Below are 17,471 nucleotides of genomic sequence, written 5' to 3' on the forward strand. Positions count from 1 at the left end.
CCAACTCCGCCGTTCAATCAATAGACGATAGACAATAGGTGCAGGAGGAGGCCATTCGGCCCTTTGAGCCAGCACCGCCATTCAATGTGATCATGGCTGATCATGTTCAATCATAGCTGATCTATCTTTCCCCCTCAACCCCATTCTCCTGCCTTCTCATCATAACCCCTGACACCAGTACTAATCAAGAATCTATCATTCTCCACCTTAAAAAAACACAATGCCTTGGCCTCCACAGCCTTCTGTGGCAATGAATTCCACAGGTTCGCCACCCTCTGACTAAAGAGAGTTCTTTATTACAGGCACTGTGCTGGTCTCATTTTCAAGACAGTACAACTGTCTAAAGAAGGGTCCCGATCCGAACCGTCCCTTAGCCATATTCTCTGCAGATGCTGCCGGACCCACTGAGTTACTCCTGCACCTTGTGTCCTTGAGTACAGCTCGGATTGTTTTTGAGTTACAGATTCAGGATTTGGAGACGTGCTTAGAAGAAATGCTGACCAGAGTGGATGAATTCTGTGGGCTGTTGGAGATGGTAAGTGGTTGAAACATCCTTATTTTTGCTCTTCACCAGTGCTTTTGTTGCGGTATCTTCCTTTACGCCAGTCACATCTTGCGCATGTTCTCTGTGACCATTGTCCGCATTGTTCGATGATTTGTGGGTGACAGCAACCATTTAAGAAGTTAGTTTGCTTGCACATGTCACGGGTGGCGCAGCAGGTGAGCTGCTGCCTCACGGCAGCGCCAGAGACCGATGTTCGATCCCGACCCAGGCTGCCGACTGTGTGAAGTTCGCACATTCTCCACCCCGTGACCGCGTGGGTTTCCGTCGGGGTGCTCCGGTTTCCTCCCGCATCCCAAACACCTGCGGGTTTGTAGGTTAATCGGCTTCTGTAAATTGCGCTCTAGTGTGAAGGATGAGAGGGGATCTTATCGAAACGTATAAGATTATTAAGGGGTTGCACACGTTAGAGGCAGGAAACATGTTCCCAATGTTGGGGGAGTCCAGAACAAGGGGCCACAGTTTAAGAATAAGGGGTAGGCCATTTAGAACGGAGATGAGGAAAAACTTTTTCAGTCAGAGAGTTGTGAATCTGTGGAATTCTCTGCCTCAGAAGGCAGTGAAGGCCAGTTCTCTGAATGCATTCAAGAGAGAGCTAGATAGAGCTCTTAAGGATAGCGGAGTCAGGGGGTATGGGTCTGAAGGCAGGAACGGGGTACTGATTGAGAATGATCAGCCATGATCACATTGAATGGTGGTGCTGGCTCGAAGGGCCGAATGGCCTACTCCTGCACCTATTGTTTATTGAAGGGAGTGGATGAGAAAGTGAGATAGCATAGAAGCAGTGAAAGAGTGATTGATGGACTCAGTGGGCTCAAAGGCCTCAATTAAACTTAGCGAATAGTGAAAGACCTGGATAGAGTGGATGTGGAGAGGATGTTTCCACTAGCGACCAGAGGGCACAGCTTCAGAATAAAAGGACGTACTTTTAGAAAGGAGATGAGAAGGGATTTCTTTAGTCACAGGGTGATGTATCTGTAAAATTCTTTACCACAGACTGCTGTGGAGGCCAAGTCAATGGATAGATATTGTTAAGGTGTAGATTGATAGATCTTGGTTAAACCGTACTGTGTTTCTCAAGAAACACAGACAAAGAGGATGTGGAGAGGATGTTTCCACTAGTGGGAGAGTCTAGGACTCTGAATTAAAGGATGTTCCTTTAGGAAGGAGATGAGGAGGAATTTCTTTAGTCAGTGGGTGGAGAATCTGTGGAATTATTTGCCACAGATGGCTGTGGAGGCCAATGCAATGGATATTTTTAAGGCAAATGGATAAATTCTTGATTAGTACGGGTGTCAGGGGTTATGGGGAGAAGGCAGGAGAATGGGGTTGAGAGGGAAAGATAGATCAGCCATGATTGAATGGCGGAGTGGACGATGAGCCGAATGGCCTGGTTCTGCTGCCATCACCTATGAAGAGACACAGTAATGCCTCATCCCAAGTCTAACTGAAATATGATTCACATTCACCTCAAAGATAGATGGACTTGATGGGCAGACACTACCTGGACTAGAAACTTATGAAAAGTTAGTTGGAGTTTTGCAGACTCCTTGAACAACATAGCAGGTTATGTGTAAGAAAGAACTGCAGATGCTGGTTCAAATCGAAAGTAGACACAAAAATGCTGGAGCAACTCAGCGGGACAGGCGGCATCTCTGGAGAGAAGGAATGGGTGACGTTTCGGGTCGAGACCCTTCTTCTGATAACATGTTATGTTGCTGAAACACAAGTGTGTTGTTCTAACCTTTCGTAAAGCAGGATTCGTAATACTGTAAACGTTCTTTCCTGTTGTAGATTCGAAATGATTCTTCTCAGATTATGAATGAAAATATCCCTGAAATCCATGCCAAAGCGGATGAAATGAAGCACATGTACAAAAAGATTGATAAACTCGAGGTGAGCAGTTAACTGTTAATCCAAGTGTATCTCCTCTTTGTAGGAACTCTTGTTTCATTCTGCAAGGGGCACGGTGGCACAGCGGTAGAGTTGCTGCCTGACAGCGCCACAGACCCGGGTTCAATCCTGACCACCGCTGCTTGTCTGTGCGGAGTTTGTACGTTCTCCCCGTGACCTGCTTGGATTTTCTCCGAGATCTTCGGTTTCCTCCAACACTCCAAAGACGTAAAAGTTTGTAGGTTAATTGGCTTTAGTAAAATTGTAAATTGGCCCGAGTGTGTACAGGATAGTGCTAGTGTACAGGGATCGCTGGTCGGCGCAGACTTGGTGGGCCGAAGGGCCTGTTTCCACACAGTATCTCTAAACTAAACTAATGATTTATAATATTATTAAAAAATAATGCTTTTAGGGAACCACCGTCTACATTTCCCTGCATTCATTCCTCTGATCTCAAAATTCACACTCTTCAATCCTTTTTTTTAAAGTTTAGAGATACAGCGCGGAAACAGGCCCTTTCAGCCCACCGGGTCCGCACCGACCAGCGATCCCCACACACTAACACTATCCTAAACCCACTAAGGACAATTTTTACATTTACACCAAGCCAATTAATCTACACACCTGTACGTCTTTGGAGTGTGGGAGGAAACCAAAGATCTCGGAGAAAACCCACACAGGTCATGGGGAGAACCTACAAACTCCATGCAGACAGCGCCCGTAGTCAGGATCGAACCCGGGTCTCCGGCGCTGCATTCGCTGTAAGGCAGCAACTCTACCGCTGCGCCACTGTGCCGCCCATAATTTTGTCTCACACCTGCTATCTTCACATTTTTGCCCTTTGTCCAAACATCTGCATATTAATTCCCCCCGCCCCCCCCCCCCCCCCCCTCATCTGTATCCACCTATTACTTGCCTGGCTTTGTCCTGCCCTTCATCCCTTCCAGCTTTCTTCCTCAAACTCTCCACCCACCACAATCAGTATGAGGTAGGATCCCAACCTGAAACATCACCTATCTGTGTTCTCTAAGACCATAGACGTAGCGACACAATTAGTCCATTCTCTAGCGATGCTGCCTGTCCCGCTGAGTCTCGATCCAAAACGTCACCCGTTCCTTCTCTCCAGAGATGTTGCCTGACCAGCTGAGTTGTGTGTCTGTCCCATGCATTACTTGCCTGGTTTAGTCCTGCCCCTCCCAGCTTTCTTCCCCACCCCCTCCATTCACCACAATCAGTCTGAAGAAGGGTCCCGACCCAAAACGTCACCAATCCATGCTCTCCAGAGATGCTGCCTGGCCCGCTGAGTTACTCCCAACATTTTGTGTCTTTTATTCCTCTAGCAACCATGACTTTGTAAACTTCCATATAAGATCAGTTGAAGATTGGAAAAGATTCTGACTGTCTGCCCTATCTATTCCTCATAACGTTACATAGTGCTATCAGGTCTCCCCGTCAACCTCCAGCAACACAGAGAAAAGAATCCAAGCCTGTCGTAGAGTCGTGGTCATACAGTGTGGAAACAGGCCTTCTGGCCCAACGTGCCCACACCGACCAACATGCCCCATCTACACTCATCCCACTTGCCTGCGTTTGGCCCATATCCCTCCAAACCTGTCCTATCCATGTACCTGTCTAATTGTTAAAGGTTGGGATAGTCCCTGCGTCAACTACCTCTGGCAGCTTGTTCCATACACCCACCACCCTCTGTGTGGAAAAAGTTACCCCTCAGGTTCCTATTAAATATTTCCCCTCCTGCCCTCCCCACCCCTCACCGTAAACATAGAAACATAGTAAATAGGTGCAGGAGGAGGCCATTCGTCCCTTCGAGCCAGCACAGCCATTCATTGTGATCATGGCTGATCATCCACAATCAGTAACCCGTGCCTGCCTTCTCCCCATATCCCTTGATTCCACTAGCCCCTAGAGCTTTATCTAACTCTCTTTTAAATTCATCCAGTGAATTGGCCTCCACTGCCCTCTGTGGCAGAGAATTCCACAGATTCACAACTCTCTGGGTGAAAAAGTTTATTCGCATCTCAGTTTTAAATGGCCTTCCCTTTATTCTAAGACTGTGGCCCCTGATTCTGGACTCCCCCAACATTGGGAACATTTTTCCTGCATCTAGCTTGTCCAGTCCTTTTATAATTTTATGCGTTTCTATAAGATCCCGTCTCATCCTTCTAAACTCCAGTGAATACAAGCCCAAAAACCTATGTCCTCTGGTTCTCGTTTCCCCTACTCTGGGCTAGAGACTTTGTGTGTCTACCCAATCTATTCCTCCCATTATTTTGTGCATCTCTATAAGATCCCCCTCCCCCTACCCAATCTCTCCTTGTAGCTAATGCCCCCCTAATCCAGGGATCTATTCTGATAAACCTCCTCTGCAGCCTTTCCAATGCCTCTGTAGCCTTTCTGGACTATTACTATAAGGCTACTGTTGAGTTTGTTTCAAATGCCTGTCCAGAAGAAATATTCCAGGCTGTCACTGCGTATCATAAATGTTTTAATAATCTTCCTTATTGCCAATTATCTTTAATCCGTGTGCCGCTCCTGCCAATTAAAACCTCTTCATTTATTGTGGAGGGAGGAGAAATGCTTCAGGTTTTTAATGTGGTCATATGATGTTGGCCAGGGTTCACTGGGTAACGCACGTTGTCTCCGAGCCTGAACGGTGGGGGCTTGGAGTACAGAGGATCCACCCAGAATCTAGCCTGGGTTTCTGGCGCTGTTTTGGGGGAAGGGGGGGATTGCACTTTAGTTTTAGTTTAGAGATGCAGCGCGGAAACAGGCCCTTCGGCCCACCGGGGCCGCGCCGACCAGCGATCCACCCCCGCACATTAACACTATCCTGCACCCACGATGGACAATTATTTACATTTACCAAGCCGATTAATCCTATAAACCTGTAGGTTAATTGGCTTGGAAGATCTCGGAGAAAACCCACGCAGGTCACGGGGGAGAACGTACAAACTCCGTACAGACGGCGCCCGTAGTCGGGATGGAACCTGGGTCTCCGGCGCTGCATTCGCTCTAAGGCAGCAACTCTACCGCTGCGCCACCGTGACCGCCCTTCAGATTAACACTATCCTACACATACTAGGGACAATTTATATAAAGCCACAAGGAACCTACAAACCTGTACATCTTTAGAGTGTGGGAGGAAACCGAAGATCTCGGAGAAAACCCTTGCGGTCAGTCACGAGGAGAACGTACAAACTCCGTACAGACAGCACCTGTAGTCAGGATCGAACCCAGGCCACACTCGCATCGTAGAACTATCCTATCTCTTTGGCTTTGAGCTCTAGACATCCATCCTTCTCTAGTTATTTTATAAAACTTGCCCTGCACATCTCCACTAACCTTTGCCCCTCGAGTCAGAGTCATGCAGCATGGAAACATGCCCTTCGGCCCAACCTGCCTACATCGAGCAACATGTCCCATCTACACTAGTGCCACCTGCCTATGTTTAGTCCTTATCCCTCTAAACCTGTCCTATCAATGTACCTGTATGAATGTTTCTTAACCGTTGCTACCTCCTCTGGCAGCTTGTTCCATACACCCACCACCCTTTGTGTGGAAAAAGTTACCCCTCAATTTCCTATTAAATCTATCTCCCCCCCCCCCCACCCCACCTTAAACCTATGTCCTCTGGTCCTCGATTCCCTTACTCTGGGCAAGATTTTCCTTAATTTCTCCATTCTTTTCCAAATAGGAGTACGTCCTATCCAGAAGAATCCTCTCGGCGAGCTTCCCTTATCATTGACGTAAGGCTCACTGGCCTATAATACCTCTACGTACCTCCTTTTAAAAAAAAGAACACTGGGAGATCAGGTTGGTTAAGGCGGACTGAGCGGAGGTGTTCAGCGAAACGATCGCCGAGCCTGCGCCTGGTCTCGCCGATATACAGGGGTTGACACCTGGAACAGCGGATACAGTAGATGAGGTTGGAGGAGGTGCAAGTGAACCTCTGCCTCACCTGAAAAGAGTGTTGGGGTCCTTAGACGGAGTCGAGGATGGAGGTAAAGGGACAGGTGTTGTTCTTGCTCCCCCTCCCCCCATTTGTAACAAGGGCAGAACCCCCTTGTCCTCCCCTTCCAACCCATCAGCCGTTGTATACAACGTATAATCCGCCCAACATTTTCGCCACCTCCAACAGGACCCCACTATTGGCCACATCTTCCCATCTCCACCCCTTTCTGCTTTCCACAGAGACCGTTCCCTCCATAATTCCCTGGTCCACTCGTCCCTTCCCACGCAAACCACCCCCTCCCCAGGCACTTTCCCCTGCAACACCTGTCCCTGTACCTCCCCCCTCGACTCCGTCCAAGGACCCCAACAGTCTTTCCAGGTGAGGCAGAGGTTCGCTTGCACCTCCAAGCTCATCTACTGTATCCGCTGTTCCAGGTGCGGACTCCTGTGTATCGGCGAGACCAAGCGCAGGCTCGGCGATCGTTTCGCTGGACACCTCCGCTCAGTCCGCGTTAACCTACCTGAAGGGCCTGTTGCCGTGCTGTATCTCTAAAGTAAAGTCTAAACAGAGGAAGGCTTTCACATAATGTAGCAATGAAATGTCACTCCGAGATTCAAGCTCATCTATTTTTTCGGCAGTTCAACTTATATTCAAGAATTAACACATTGCAATCATTTGAAAATGTAGATATTTGAATTTCAGGCCTCATAAATGTCCAATGGAATTTTCAGGCCTTTGTTAAGATGGTTGGTCAGAACCTATCTACGCTGGATGACCAGGTAACACGGGCTGAAGCAGAGTTCGGGACCTTTCCCAGTGCGTTTAGAAAAATGCTGCAGTCGTTCAGCCCTTCGGCATTCTTTAACGTGAGTAACGTGTTTTGACAATGCGCTTTTTACGTTTTGTGGCTGTTGTAGCAACTGTTTGTACTTGTTTGACAGTGGCCTCAATAGCAATTTCCCTAAATAGGTCATAACATCACAAGGAATAGGAGAAGATTTAGGCCACTCGGCCCATTTGTGGAGTAGCTTGATGGGCCGAATGGCCTAAATCTTCTCCTGTTCCTTGTGATCTTATGACCTATTTAGGGAAAATTGCTACTCCACCGTTCAATCATGGCTGATCTATCTCTCCCTCCTAACCCCATTCTCCTGCCTTCTCCCCACAACCTCTGATGCCTGTACTAATCAATAATCTATCTATCTCTTATTCTCCTATCTCAAAATATCCATTGACTTGACCTCCACAGTCTTCTGTGGCAAAGAATTCCACAAATTCACCACTCTCTGACTAACGAAATTTATCCTCATCTCCTTCCTAAAAGAACGTTCTTTAATTGACCTCTGGTCCTCGACTCTCCCACTAGTGTAAACATCCTATTGTGGCGGCTCCCAAGGGTCGGGCCATACTACTACCGACCCCTCGGCACGGGAATGGACCAGTCCCGGGAGGCGGTCCTGGACTCAGGGATAAAAGGACAAGGTTTGGGCGCCAAGCCATTCCGGCAGACTAGACCCGTCTGAGACCCACGAACCAATAAATATACCTTCCCAAAATACCTGGCTCCTTGCCTTTATCAACACGCTACATTGGTGACCCCGACGGTCCATTCATTAGGATGGACAAGAAAACAGAAGCCGACCGCCCGTCCGGCTCGCAGGCCGACCAGGCCCCAGCTGTCGACGCGGTAGGCATCAAGCTCCCGACCTTCTGGACCACCCGGGCTCGCATTTGGTTTTACCAGGCGGAGGCCCAGTTCCAGCTGCGGGGCAACGTAACGGATGACACCCGTTTTTTCCACCTGGTGGGAGCCCTTGACCAGGACGCGGCCGAAGAGGTAACGGAGTTCCTCCAGGACCCACCGGCCGACGGTAAATATAAAGCCCTTAAGGAGCTGCTGCTCCAAACCTACGGGCTAACCCGAATGGAGCGGGCCGAAAGGCTCCTCCACATGCCAGGCCTCGGTGACCGGCGCCCATCTAGCCTCCTGAAGGAGATGGTCGCGCTGCTCGACGGGCACAGACCGTGCCTGATGTTCGAGTATACGTACCTGCACCTGCTGCCGGCCGACATTCGCCTGCAACTCACCGACGTCTCCTTTGAAGACACCCGGGCCCTCGGCAGGCGCGCGGACGCGCTGTGGGCGGCGCGCCGTGATGACGTCAGTGCGCTAAACGTCACTCGAGAAGCGCCCGATTTTCTCCGGTCGGGCGGGGGAGCTGTGGAAGGAGTGACAGCTACGTCCCGGAGGCCTGCGAGATCGCCCCCGGTGGCCATTGCGGGTCGTGCACCTGCAGTCCCACATCAGCAGGCTCCAGCCAGCACCAGCAAGAGGTACTGGTGTTATTACCACCAGCGCTGGGGTGCGGCATCCCGACAATGCCGCCAGCCGTGCACATTTCCGGGAAACGCCGGGGCCGGCTACCAATAGTCCCTGCGGTGGCCGGCCAGATTCACCGCCTCTTCGCCTGGGATCGGCGGTCCGGGAGCCGCTTCCTCGTGGATACCGGGGCGGAGCTGAGCGTCCTGCCCCCTTCGCCGCTGGACATTCGTTCTGGGAAGCGGGGGCCCATCCTCACCGCGGCAAATGGGAGCATTATCCAGACGTATGGCGTCCGCACGGTCCACATCGTTTTCGGCGCCAGTCATTTTACATGGCTGTTTACAATCGCCGACGTCTCCCAGCCGTTGCTCGGGGCCGACTTTCTGCGGGCTCATTCTCTCCTCGTGGACGTCAGGCAGCAGCGCTTGGTCCACTCCGCCACGATGGAGCCCATCGCGTTGCGGCTGAACGACCCCGTTATACGCCCGCTGTCATCCGTGGACTCCCATTTCGCTCGGGTGCTGGCGGACTTTCCGGATATTATGGCCCCGCAATTCCGGTCATCGACCCCCAAGCATGGGGTGTACCATTACATCACGACTACCGGCCCACCCCTCCACGCACGAGCACGCCGACTCCCACCTGAGAAACTACGCCTGGCACGACAGGAGTTCCGTATGATGGAGTCCTTGGGGATCGTCCGCCCTTCCAACAGCCCATGGGCATCTCCACTCCACATGGTCCCCAAGGCAAACGGGGGCTGGAGGCCTTGCGGGGATTATCGGCGGCTGAACGTCGCTACCGCCGAGGACCGATACCCCGTGCCCCACATCCAGGACTTCAATGCCCATTTGGCTGGGGCCACGATATTTTCAAAGGTGGATCTGGTGCGAGGTTACAACCAGATCCCGGTCCACCCGGAGGATGTACCCAAGACGGCAATCATCACGCCGTTCGGACTCTACGAGTTCGTACGGATGCCGTTCGGCCTCAAGAACGCCGCCCAGTCATTCCAACGATTAATGAACGGCGTTTGTCGCGGGTTGGATTTCCTGTTCGTCTACCTCGACGACATCTTGGTAGCCAGCCGCTCGCGGCAGGAGCACTGTGCTCACCTCCGGCAGCTTTTCCAGCGGCTCAGCGAACACGGGTTGGCCATAAACCTCGCCAAGTGCCGCTTTGGCGTGGCCACAATCGACTTTCTCGGCCACCGTGTGTCCTCGCAAGGAGCGGTTCCCCTGCCGGACAAAGTAGACGCCATCCGCCGGTTTCCCCGTCCGTCCTCGGTGCGTGGCCTGCAGGAGTTCGTCGGCATGGTGGCATTTTATCACCGGTTCCTGCCATCCGCGGCCCACATCATGCGGCCGCTATACGAGCTGCTGGCGGGCAAGCGTAAGACCGTCGTGTGGACCGACGAGGCCGTAACAGCCTTTGACGGCGCGAAGGAGGCCCTGGCTCTGGCTGTGCTGCTTGTTCACCCACGGGAGGATGCCCCGACAGCCCTTACAGTGGACGCCTCAGAGTTGGCGGTTGGTGGCGTACTGGAGCAACTCACGGACGGGGGTTGGCGCCCCCTGGCCTTCTTCAGCCGGCACCTCGACAATGCCCAGAAGAAGTACAGCGCTTTCGACCGCGAGCTCCTCGCCCTGTACCTGGCCGTTCGTCACTTCCGCTATTTTCTGGAGGGCCGCCCGTTCACCGCTTACACGGACCACAAGCCGCTCACTTTCGCACTGGCAAAGGTCTCCGACCCATGGTCCGCCCGACAGCAGCGCCAGTTGGCCTACATATCCGAATTTACCACCTCCATCCGCTTTATCGAGGGGAAGGAAAACCGGGTGGCCGACGCATTGTCTCGCCCCGCCATCAATGCCGTGTTAGAAGTGGCACCCGGCATTGATTATTCTGCCCTGGCGGAGGCCCAACTAACGGACGGGGAGATGCCCGCCTACCGGACTGCCATCTCTGGCCTCCGCCTTGAGGATGTTCCCCTCGGCCCCGGAGCGACGACGATACTGTGCGATGTGTCGGCAGGTCAGCCGCGCCCCATCGTCCCGGCCGCGTGGCGCAGGAGGGTGTTCGACGTGGTCCACGGGCTGGCTCACCCATCCATCCGGGCAACGATCTCCTTGGTAGCTGCGCGGTTCATGTGGCATGGTCTGCGCAAGCAGGTTGGCCAATGGGCCCGCACCTGCATTCCGTGCCAGACGTCGAAAATTCAACGCCACGTCCGGGCGCCACTCCAAGGGATCGGTCTACCCTGCCGCCGTTTCGACCACCTGCACGTGGACATTGTGGGCCCGCTCCCGCCGTCCCTGGGCATCACCCACCTCTTCACGGTGGTGGACCGCTTCACGCGGTGGCCGGAGGCCATACCACTGGCTGATACATCTACAGCCACATGCGCTCGTGCGTTGGCCGCGCACTGGATTGCTCGCTTTGGTGTGCCGGTGGTCATCTCATCGGACCGGGGGCCACAGTTCACCTCCGAGCTGTGGTCGGCCATGGCCCACCTGTTGGGCGTGCGGCTGCACCACACCACGGCCTATCACCCGCAGGCAAACGGCTTGGTGGAGAGGTTCCACCGGCAGCTGAAGGCAGCGCTGAAGGCGCGACTCGCCGGCCCCGACTGGATGGACGAGCTACCATGGGTTTTGCTGGGCATCCGGACTGCCCCCAAGGAAGACCTGGCTTCATCCTCAGCGGAGCTCGTCTACGGGTCTCCGCTCACGGTGCCCGGGGAGTTCGTGCCCTCGTTGCCGGGGCGAGAGGAACCGCCCTCATCCACCCTACATCGCCTCCGAGAGCGAGTTGGCAAGCTCGCACCCGTGCCGACGTCCCGCCATGGGACATTCCGCCCTTACGTGCCATCGGCCCTCCAGGACTGCGCCTTTGTGTTCCTGCGCCGTGACGCCCACCAGGCGCCACTCCAGAGGCCGTATGAAGGCCCGTACCGGGTGCTGGAGCACGGGCAGACAACCTTTGTTTTGGACATGGGGGGCCGGCCGGAGGCCGTGTCAATTGACCGCCTGAAGCCGGCCCACTTAGACATCGACCAACCGGTACGGGTGGCCCAGCCTCGGCCACGAGGTCGCCCCCCTTTGCGGGTCCCACCGCCTGTCTCTCCAACTGTGCCTCCGCCGGCCCCTCTGTCAACCGATTACCGTACGCGGTCCGGTCGGGTTGTGCGACCACCAGTGCGTTTCGTGCCTCCGGATCTGGGGGGGGGGTACTGTGGCGGCTCCCAAGGGTCGGGCCATACTACTACCGACCCCTCGGCACGGGAATGGACCAGTCCCGGGAGGCGGTCCTGGACTCAGGGATAAAAGGACAAGGTTTGGGCGCCAAGCCATTCCGGCAGACTAGACCCGTCTGAGACCCACGAACCAATAAATATACCTTCCCAAAATACCTGGCTCCTTGCCTTTATCAACACGCTACACTATCCACATCGACTCTATCCAAGCCTTTCATTATTCTGTACGTTTCAACGAGGTCCCCCCTCATCCTTCTAAACTCCACAGGCCCAGTGCTGACAAACGCTCATCATAGGTTAACCCACTCATTCCTGGGGTCATTCTTGTAAACATCCTGGCAGACTTCAAATCTTCAGCGTTGTAACGTTAGACAGAAACGGGGGCCTTTGCGCCAATATCGGGGCAAAGCCCTCGGACTATCTTTGATCGGACTTTACTGGCTTTATCTTGCACTAAACGGTGGCGGCACGGTGGTGCAGCAGTAGAGTTGCTGCCTCACAGAGCCAGAAGCCACATGGGTTCGATCCTGACCACGAGTTTGTACGTTCTCCCCGTGACCTGCGTGGGTTTTCTCCGAGATCTTCGGTTTCGTCCCACGCTCCAAAGACGTACAGGTTTGTAGGTTAATTGGCTTGGCATAAATGTAAATTGTCCCTAGTGTGTGCAGGGTGGTGTTAGTGTGCGGGGATCGCTGGTCGGTATGGACTCGGTGAGCCGAAAGCCCTGTTTCTGCGCTGTATCTCGAAACTAAACTGAACGATATTCACGTTATTCCCTTTATCGTGTGTGTGTACACTGTGAGCAGCTCTAGTGTAATCATGTATTGTCTTTTCTCTGGCTGGGTCGCACGCAACAAAAGCTTTCCACTGTACCTCGGTACACGTGACAATAAACTCAACTCAAACTTGCCCATGTTGATCAAGGAGTCTTCCTCAACTCGTCCCATTTGGCTGACAAGGCCTCTCACAACGCTGAGAACCATATTCTGCCTTCTGTCATCCCCATTGCTCTTTGTGATAGAGTCACACAGCGTGGAAACAGGCCCATCGGCCCACCTTGCCCACACCGACTAACTACACTAGCCCCAGCTACACTAGTCCCACCAGCCTGCCTTTGGCCCATGTCCCACTCTCTGGCTCATGTCCTATCCATGTCTAAATGTTTCTGGCGATAGTGTACTCAACTTGAGTTTGGATTGATTCTATTTATGTTTGGTGCATCTGGTCTGTTTGGATAGCACGCAAGACAAAGCTATTCACTGGACCTCGTGAGGATGAGGAAAACCTTTTTCAGTCAGAGAGTTGTAAATCTGTGGAATTCTCTGCCTCAGAAGGCAGTGGAGGCCAATTCTCTGAATGCATTCAAGAGAGAGCTAGATAGAGCTCTTAAGGATAGTGGAGTCAGGGGGTATGGGGAGAAGGCAGGAACGGGGTACTGATTGAGAATGATCAGCCATGATCACATTGAATGGTGGTGCTGGCTCGAAGGGCCGAATGGCCTCCTCCTGCACCTATTGTCTATTGTGACAATAATAAAACTAAACTCATCAGGTCAACAGCGGTACTGACCTCCCATCTACCTCACTGGTGACCTTTGAACTATCTTTAATCTGACTTTATCTGACTTCAGTGTTATAGAAACATAGAAAATAGGTGCAGGAGGAGGCCATTTGGCCATTCAAGCCAGCACCGCCATTCATTGTGATCATGGCTGATCATCCACAATCAGTAACCCGTGCCTGCCTTCTCCCCATATCCCTTGATTCCACTAGCTCCTAGAGCTCTATCTAACTCTCTTTTAAATTCATCTAATTGGGCTCCACTGCCCGCTGTGGCAGAGAATTCCACAAATTAACAACTCTGGGTGAATTTTTTTTTCTCACCTCAGTTTTAAATGGCCTCCCCTTTATTCTTAGATGGCCTCCCCTAGTTCTGGACTCCCCCAACATTGGGAACATTTTTCCTGCATCTAGCTTGTCCAGTCCTTTTATAATTTTATACGGCTCTCTACGATCCTCTCTCATCCTTCTAAACTCCAGTGAATACAAGCCCAGTCTTTGCACTAAATGTTGTACCCTTTACCTTTGCATTGTGGATGGTTTAATTGTATTCATGTGAATACAATTGAATTGACTGGTTCGCAGCAAACAAATAGCCTACTCCTGCACTTATTGTCTATTGTCTACCTCAGTACACGTGACAATAATAGGCTAAACTGAACAGCGGTGCAGTGAAAAGCTTTGTGCACGCTATCCAAGCAGATCAGATACAATCGGGCCAAACATGAATTCAATAGGTAAAGGGGAAGATACAGAGTGCTTAATATAGTTCATGTTCCTACGTCAAAGGAGCAATAGACAATAGGTGCAGGAGTAGGCCATTCGGCACTTCGAGCCAGCACCACCATTCAATGTGATCATGGCTGATCATTCTCAATCAGTACCCCGTTCCTGCCTTCTCCCCATACCCCCTGACTCCGCTATCATTAAGAGCTCTATCTAGTCCAGCAGTACTCTATCAGGTCCACTCCGCCATTCAATCATGGCTGATTTATCTTTCCCCTCAACCTCATTCTCCTGCCTTCTCCCTGTAACCTTTGACACCCGCACTAATCAAGAATCTGTCAATCTCTGCTTTAAAAATACCCAAAGACTTGGCTTCCACAACCGTCTGTGGCAATGAATTCCACAGATTCATTCCACACACCGTCTGACTCGAGAAAACCTCGTCTCCTTCCTAAAGGCACGTCGTTTTACACAGATAGTTCTTAGCATTGTGCATGCCAGAATCTTCCAAAAATTACTTGAGGTACAAAACTGTTGCCTAAATACATGCACCGATGTAGAATTTAGACTTTTAGTTTATTGTCACGTGTACTGAGGTTCAGTGAAAAGCTGAGATATACAATGGTGCAAACTCCAGAGATACAACATGGAGATCGTCCCTTTGGCCCACGGAGTGCGTGCTGACTGGCGATCACCCCGTACACCAGCACTACCCTTCGCACGAGGGACAATTTACACGTTTTTACAGAAGCCAATTAACCTGCAAACCTGCACGTCTTTGGAGTGTGGGAGGAACGGGGAGAACGTACAAACTCCGTACAGACAGCACCCCTGAGTCGGGATCAAACTCGAGTCTCTGGCGTTGTAAGGCAGCAACTCTACCGCTGCGCCACCGTGCTGTCCTTGTCTGGGAGGGGGGGAGGAGATGCATAATTCCCATAACAAGAGTGACTGATCTTTTGCTGGTATTTAAAAGAGAGTGACGTACTGAGATGCAAAATATGGAGGGGCTTCTGATCCCATTTACTCTACTTTCCCCTCGTAGAAATCATCCTCGCCAAAGAAGCAACAGCAAAAGTTTGAGATTGCACCTCTCTTCCGGGCGGAAGATTATTTCACTACGGAGAATCCAGAGGAGCAGGAATGATAATGCTGAGATAATAGCGGCAGAACAGAAGGGCTTCCGTTGTTTGTGCCGTGACGAATGCACTGAACCAGAGCGTTGCGGACATTATCGAACCAGCGTTAAGGCAGTGGCGAAACAAATCTTGTCTTCCTTTTTGAATCTTCCAAAAATTACCTGAGGTAAAACTGTTGCCTAAATACATGCACTGTTGGATGGCTACTTTAGACTGATTTTGGATGTATGTGTACACTTTAATGATTGTCATAATAGGTTCTCGGAGCAGAAATAGGCCATTCGGCCCATCGAGTCTACTCCGCAATTCAATATCATGGCTGATCTATCTTAACCCCTCTCAACCCCATTCTCCTGCCTTCTCCCCATAACCCCTGACACCCGTACTAATCAAAAATCTCTCAATCTCCACCTTAACAATATATCCATTGACTTGGTCTCCACAACGTTATGTGGCAATGAATTTCAGAAATTCACCACCATCCGACTAAACAAATTCCTTCTCATCTTTCTAAAGGTACAAACAGCAAACCTGTGCTGTTTAAGTTTTTGCAATGATTTGGTCCTTGTTTGAGTCTGAACTGGTTCCGAGCAGTGCATCGTATTCCTAAGCCATATTTTTTGCACTTTTATGATCCTGTTATTATAATATATAACAAATTTCCAAAATTTGCTACTTTGTTTAATTATATTAACTTTAGAGAAAGAAATTTCAAATTTGCTAACTTAAAATGTTTTTTTGTTAAATTTTATATCACTATTATTGTACTAATGACTATTGGGCACTGGATTTTGAAATTCTTTTTTGCTTTGAAAAATATTAAAATGCCTTTCAGTATTGCAATTTTAAATTCCTGTCCTGCATTTGTTTTAATGATTCGTGAGCTACGGGATAGAATGCATCTCCAAACACATCTGAAAGCAAGTCAGGGTTCTCCAGAACTGTCGGAGGTCCAGGGGAGATTTGATAGAAGTATAGAAAAATGATGAGAGGCCTAGATAGGGTAGACAGTCAGAACCTAGACAGTCAGAAGGGCACAACGGTAGAGTTGCTGCCTTACAGCGAATGCAGCGCCGGAGACCCGGGTTCAATCCCGACTACGGGCGCCGTCTGTACGGAGTTTGTACGTTCTCACCGTGACCTGCGTGGGTTTTCTCCGAGATCTTCCGTTTCCTCCCACACTCCAAAGACATACAGGTATGTAGGTTAATTGGCTTGGTCAAAATGTAAAAATTGTCCCTAGTGGGTGTAGGATGGTGTTGATGTGCGGGAATCGCTGGGCGGCGCGGACCCAATGGGCCGAAAGGGCCTGTTTCCGCACTGTGCCTCTAAACTAAACTAAACCTATTTCCCCCAGGGTGGTAGTCCAATACCAGAGGGCATAAGGTGAGAGGGGGAACGTTTAAGTTCACAAGGAGCAGAATTAGGCCATTCAGCCCATCAAGTCTACTCCGCTATTCAATCATGGCTGATCTATCTCTCCCTCTCAACTCCATTCTCCTGCCTCCTCCTCCTCCTCCTCCTCCTCCTCCCCTCCCCCCCCATAACCTGCTCACACTCCTACTAATCAAGAAATCAGTTAAATCAGTGTGCAGCTACACAATAAAGTGAATAACATTTAGTGCAAGATAAAGTCCAGGAAGGTTCGATCAAAGGTAGTCCCGAGGCATGCAGCATCTTCGGCCACCCTGCAATGCTGCAGAAACGAGGAACCGCAGATGCTGGTTTACCAAAAAAAGAGACAAAAGTGCTGTGGTAAATTAGCAGGTCATCTCTGGGGAACATGGACAGGTGACTGTTGACGTTAGAGATACGGTGCTCTGAGTCCTTGCCGATCAGCGATCAATCCGTCCACCAGCACTATCCTACACACACTAGGATAATTTTTACCAAAGCCAATTAGCCCTACAAACTTGTACGTCTTTAAGAGTGTGGGAGGAAACCGGAGCACCCGGAGAAAACCCACGCGGTCGTAGGGAGAACGTACGGACAGCACCTGTAGTTGGGATTGAACCCGGGTCTCTGGCGCTGTAAGGCAGCAAC

At 51.1% G+C, this 17,471-nt stretch overlaps 1 protein-coding gene across 1 annotated transcript in view; it reads left to right on the forward strand.

The window, feature by feature from the left end:
- The window catches only part of LOC144608808 (biogenesis of lysosome-related organelles complex 1 subunit 4-like), a 16,974-nt gene extending 745 nt beyond the window's left edge, over nt 1-16,229 (forward strand). The window contains exons 2-5 of the mRNA XM_078426938.1: nt 462-535; nt 2,357-2,458; nt 7,157-7,291; nt 15,335-16,229. Coding sequence (XP_078283064.1) covers nt 462-535; nt 2,357-2,458; nt 7,157-7,291; nt 15,335-15,436 — 413 coding nt within the window. The 3' untranslated portion in view covers nt 15,437-16,229. The remainder of the gene's footprint in view (nt 1-461; nt 536-2,356; nt 2,459-7,156; nt 7,292-15,334) is intronic.
- The last annotated feature ends 1,242 nt before the right edge of the window (nt 16,230-17,471 follow it).

Source organism: Rhinoraja longicauda, chromosome 2 (assembly GCF_053455715.1).
Source record: "Rhinoraja longicauda isolate Sanriku21f chromosome 2, sRhiLon1.1, whole genome shotgun sequence".
Classification (NCBI taxonomy): domain Eukaryota; kingdom Metazoa; phylum Chordata; class Chondrichthyes; order Rajiformes; family Arhynchobatidae; genus Rhinoraja; species Rhinoraja longicauda.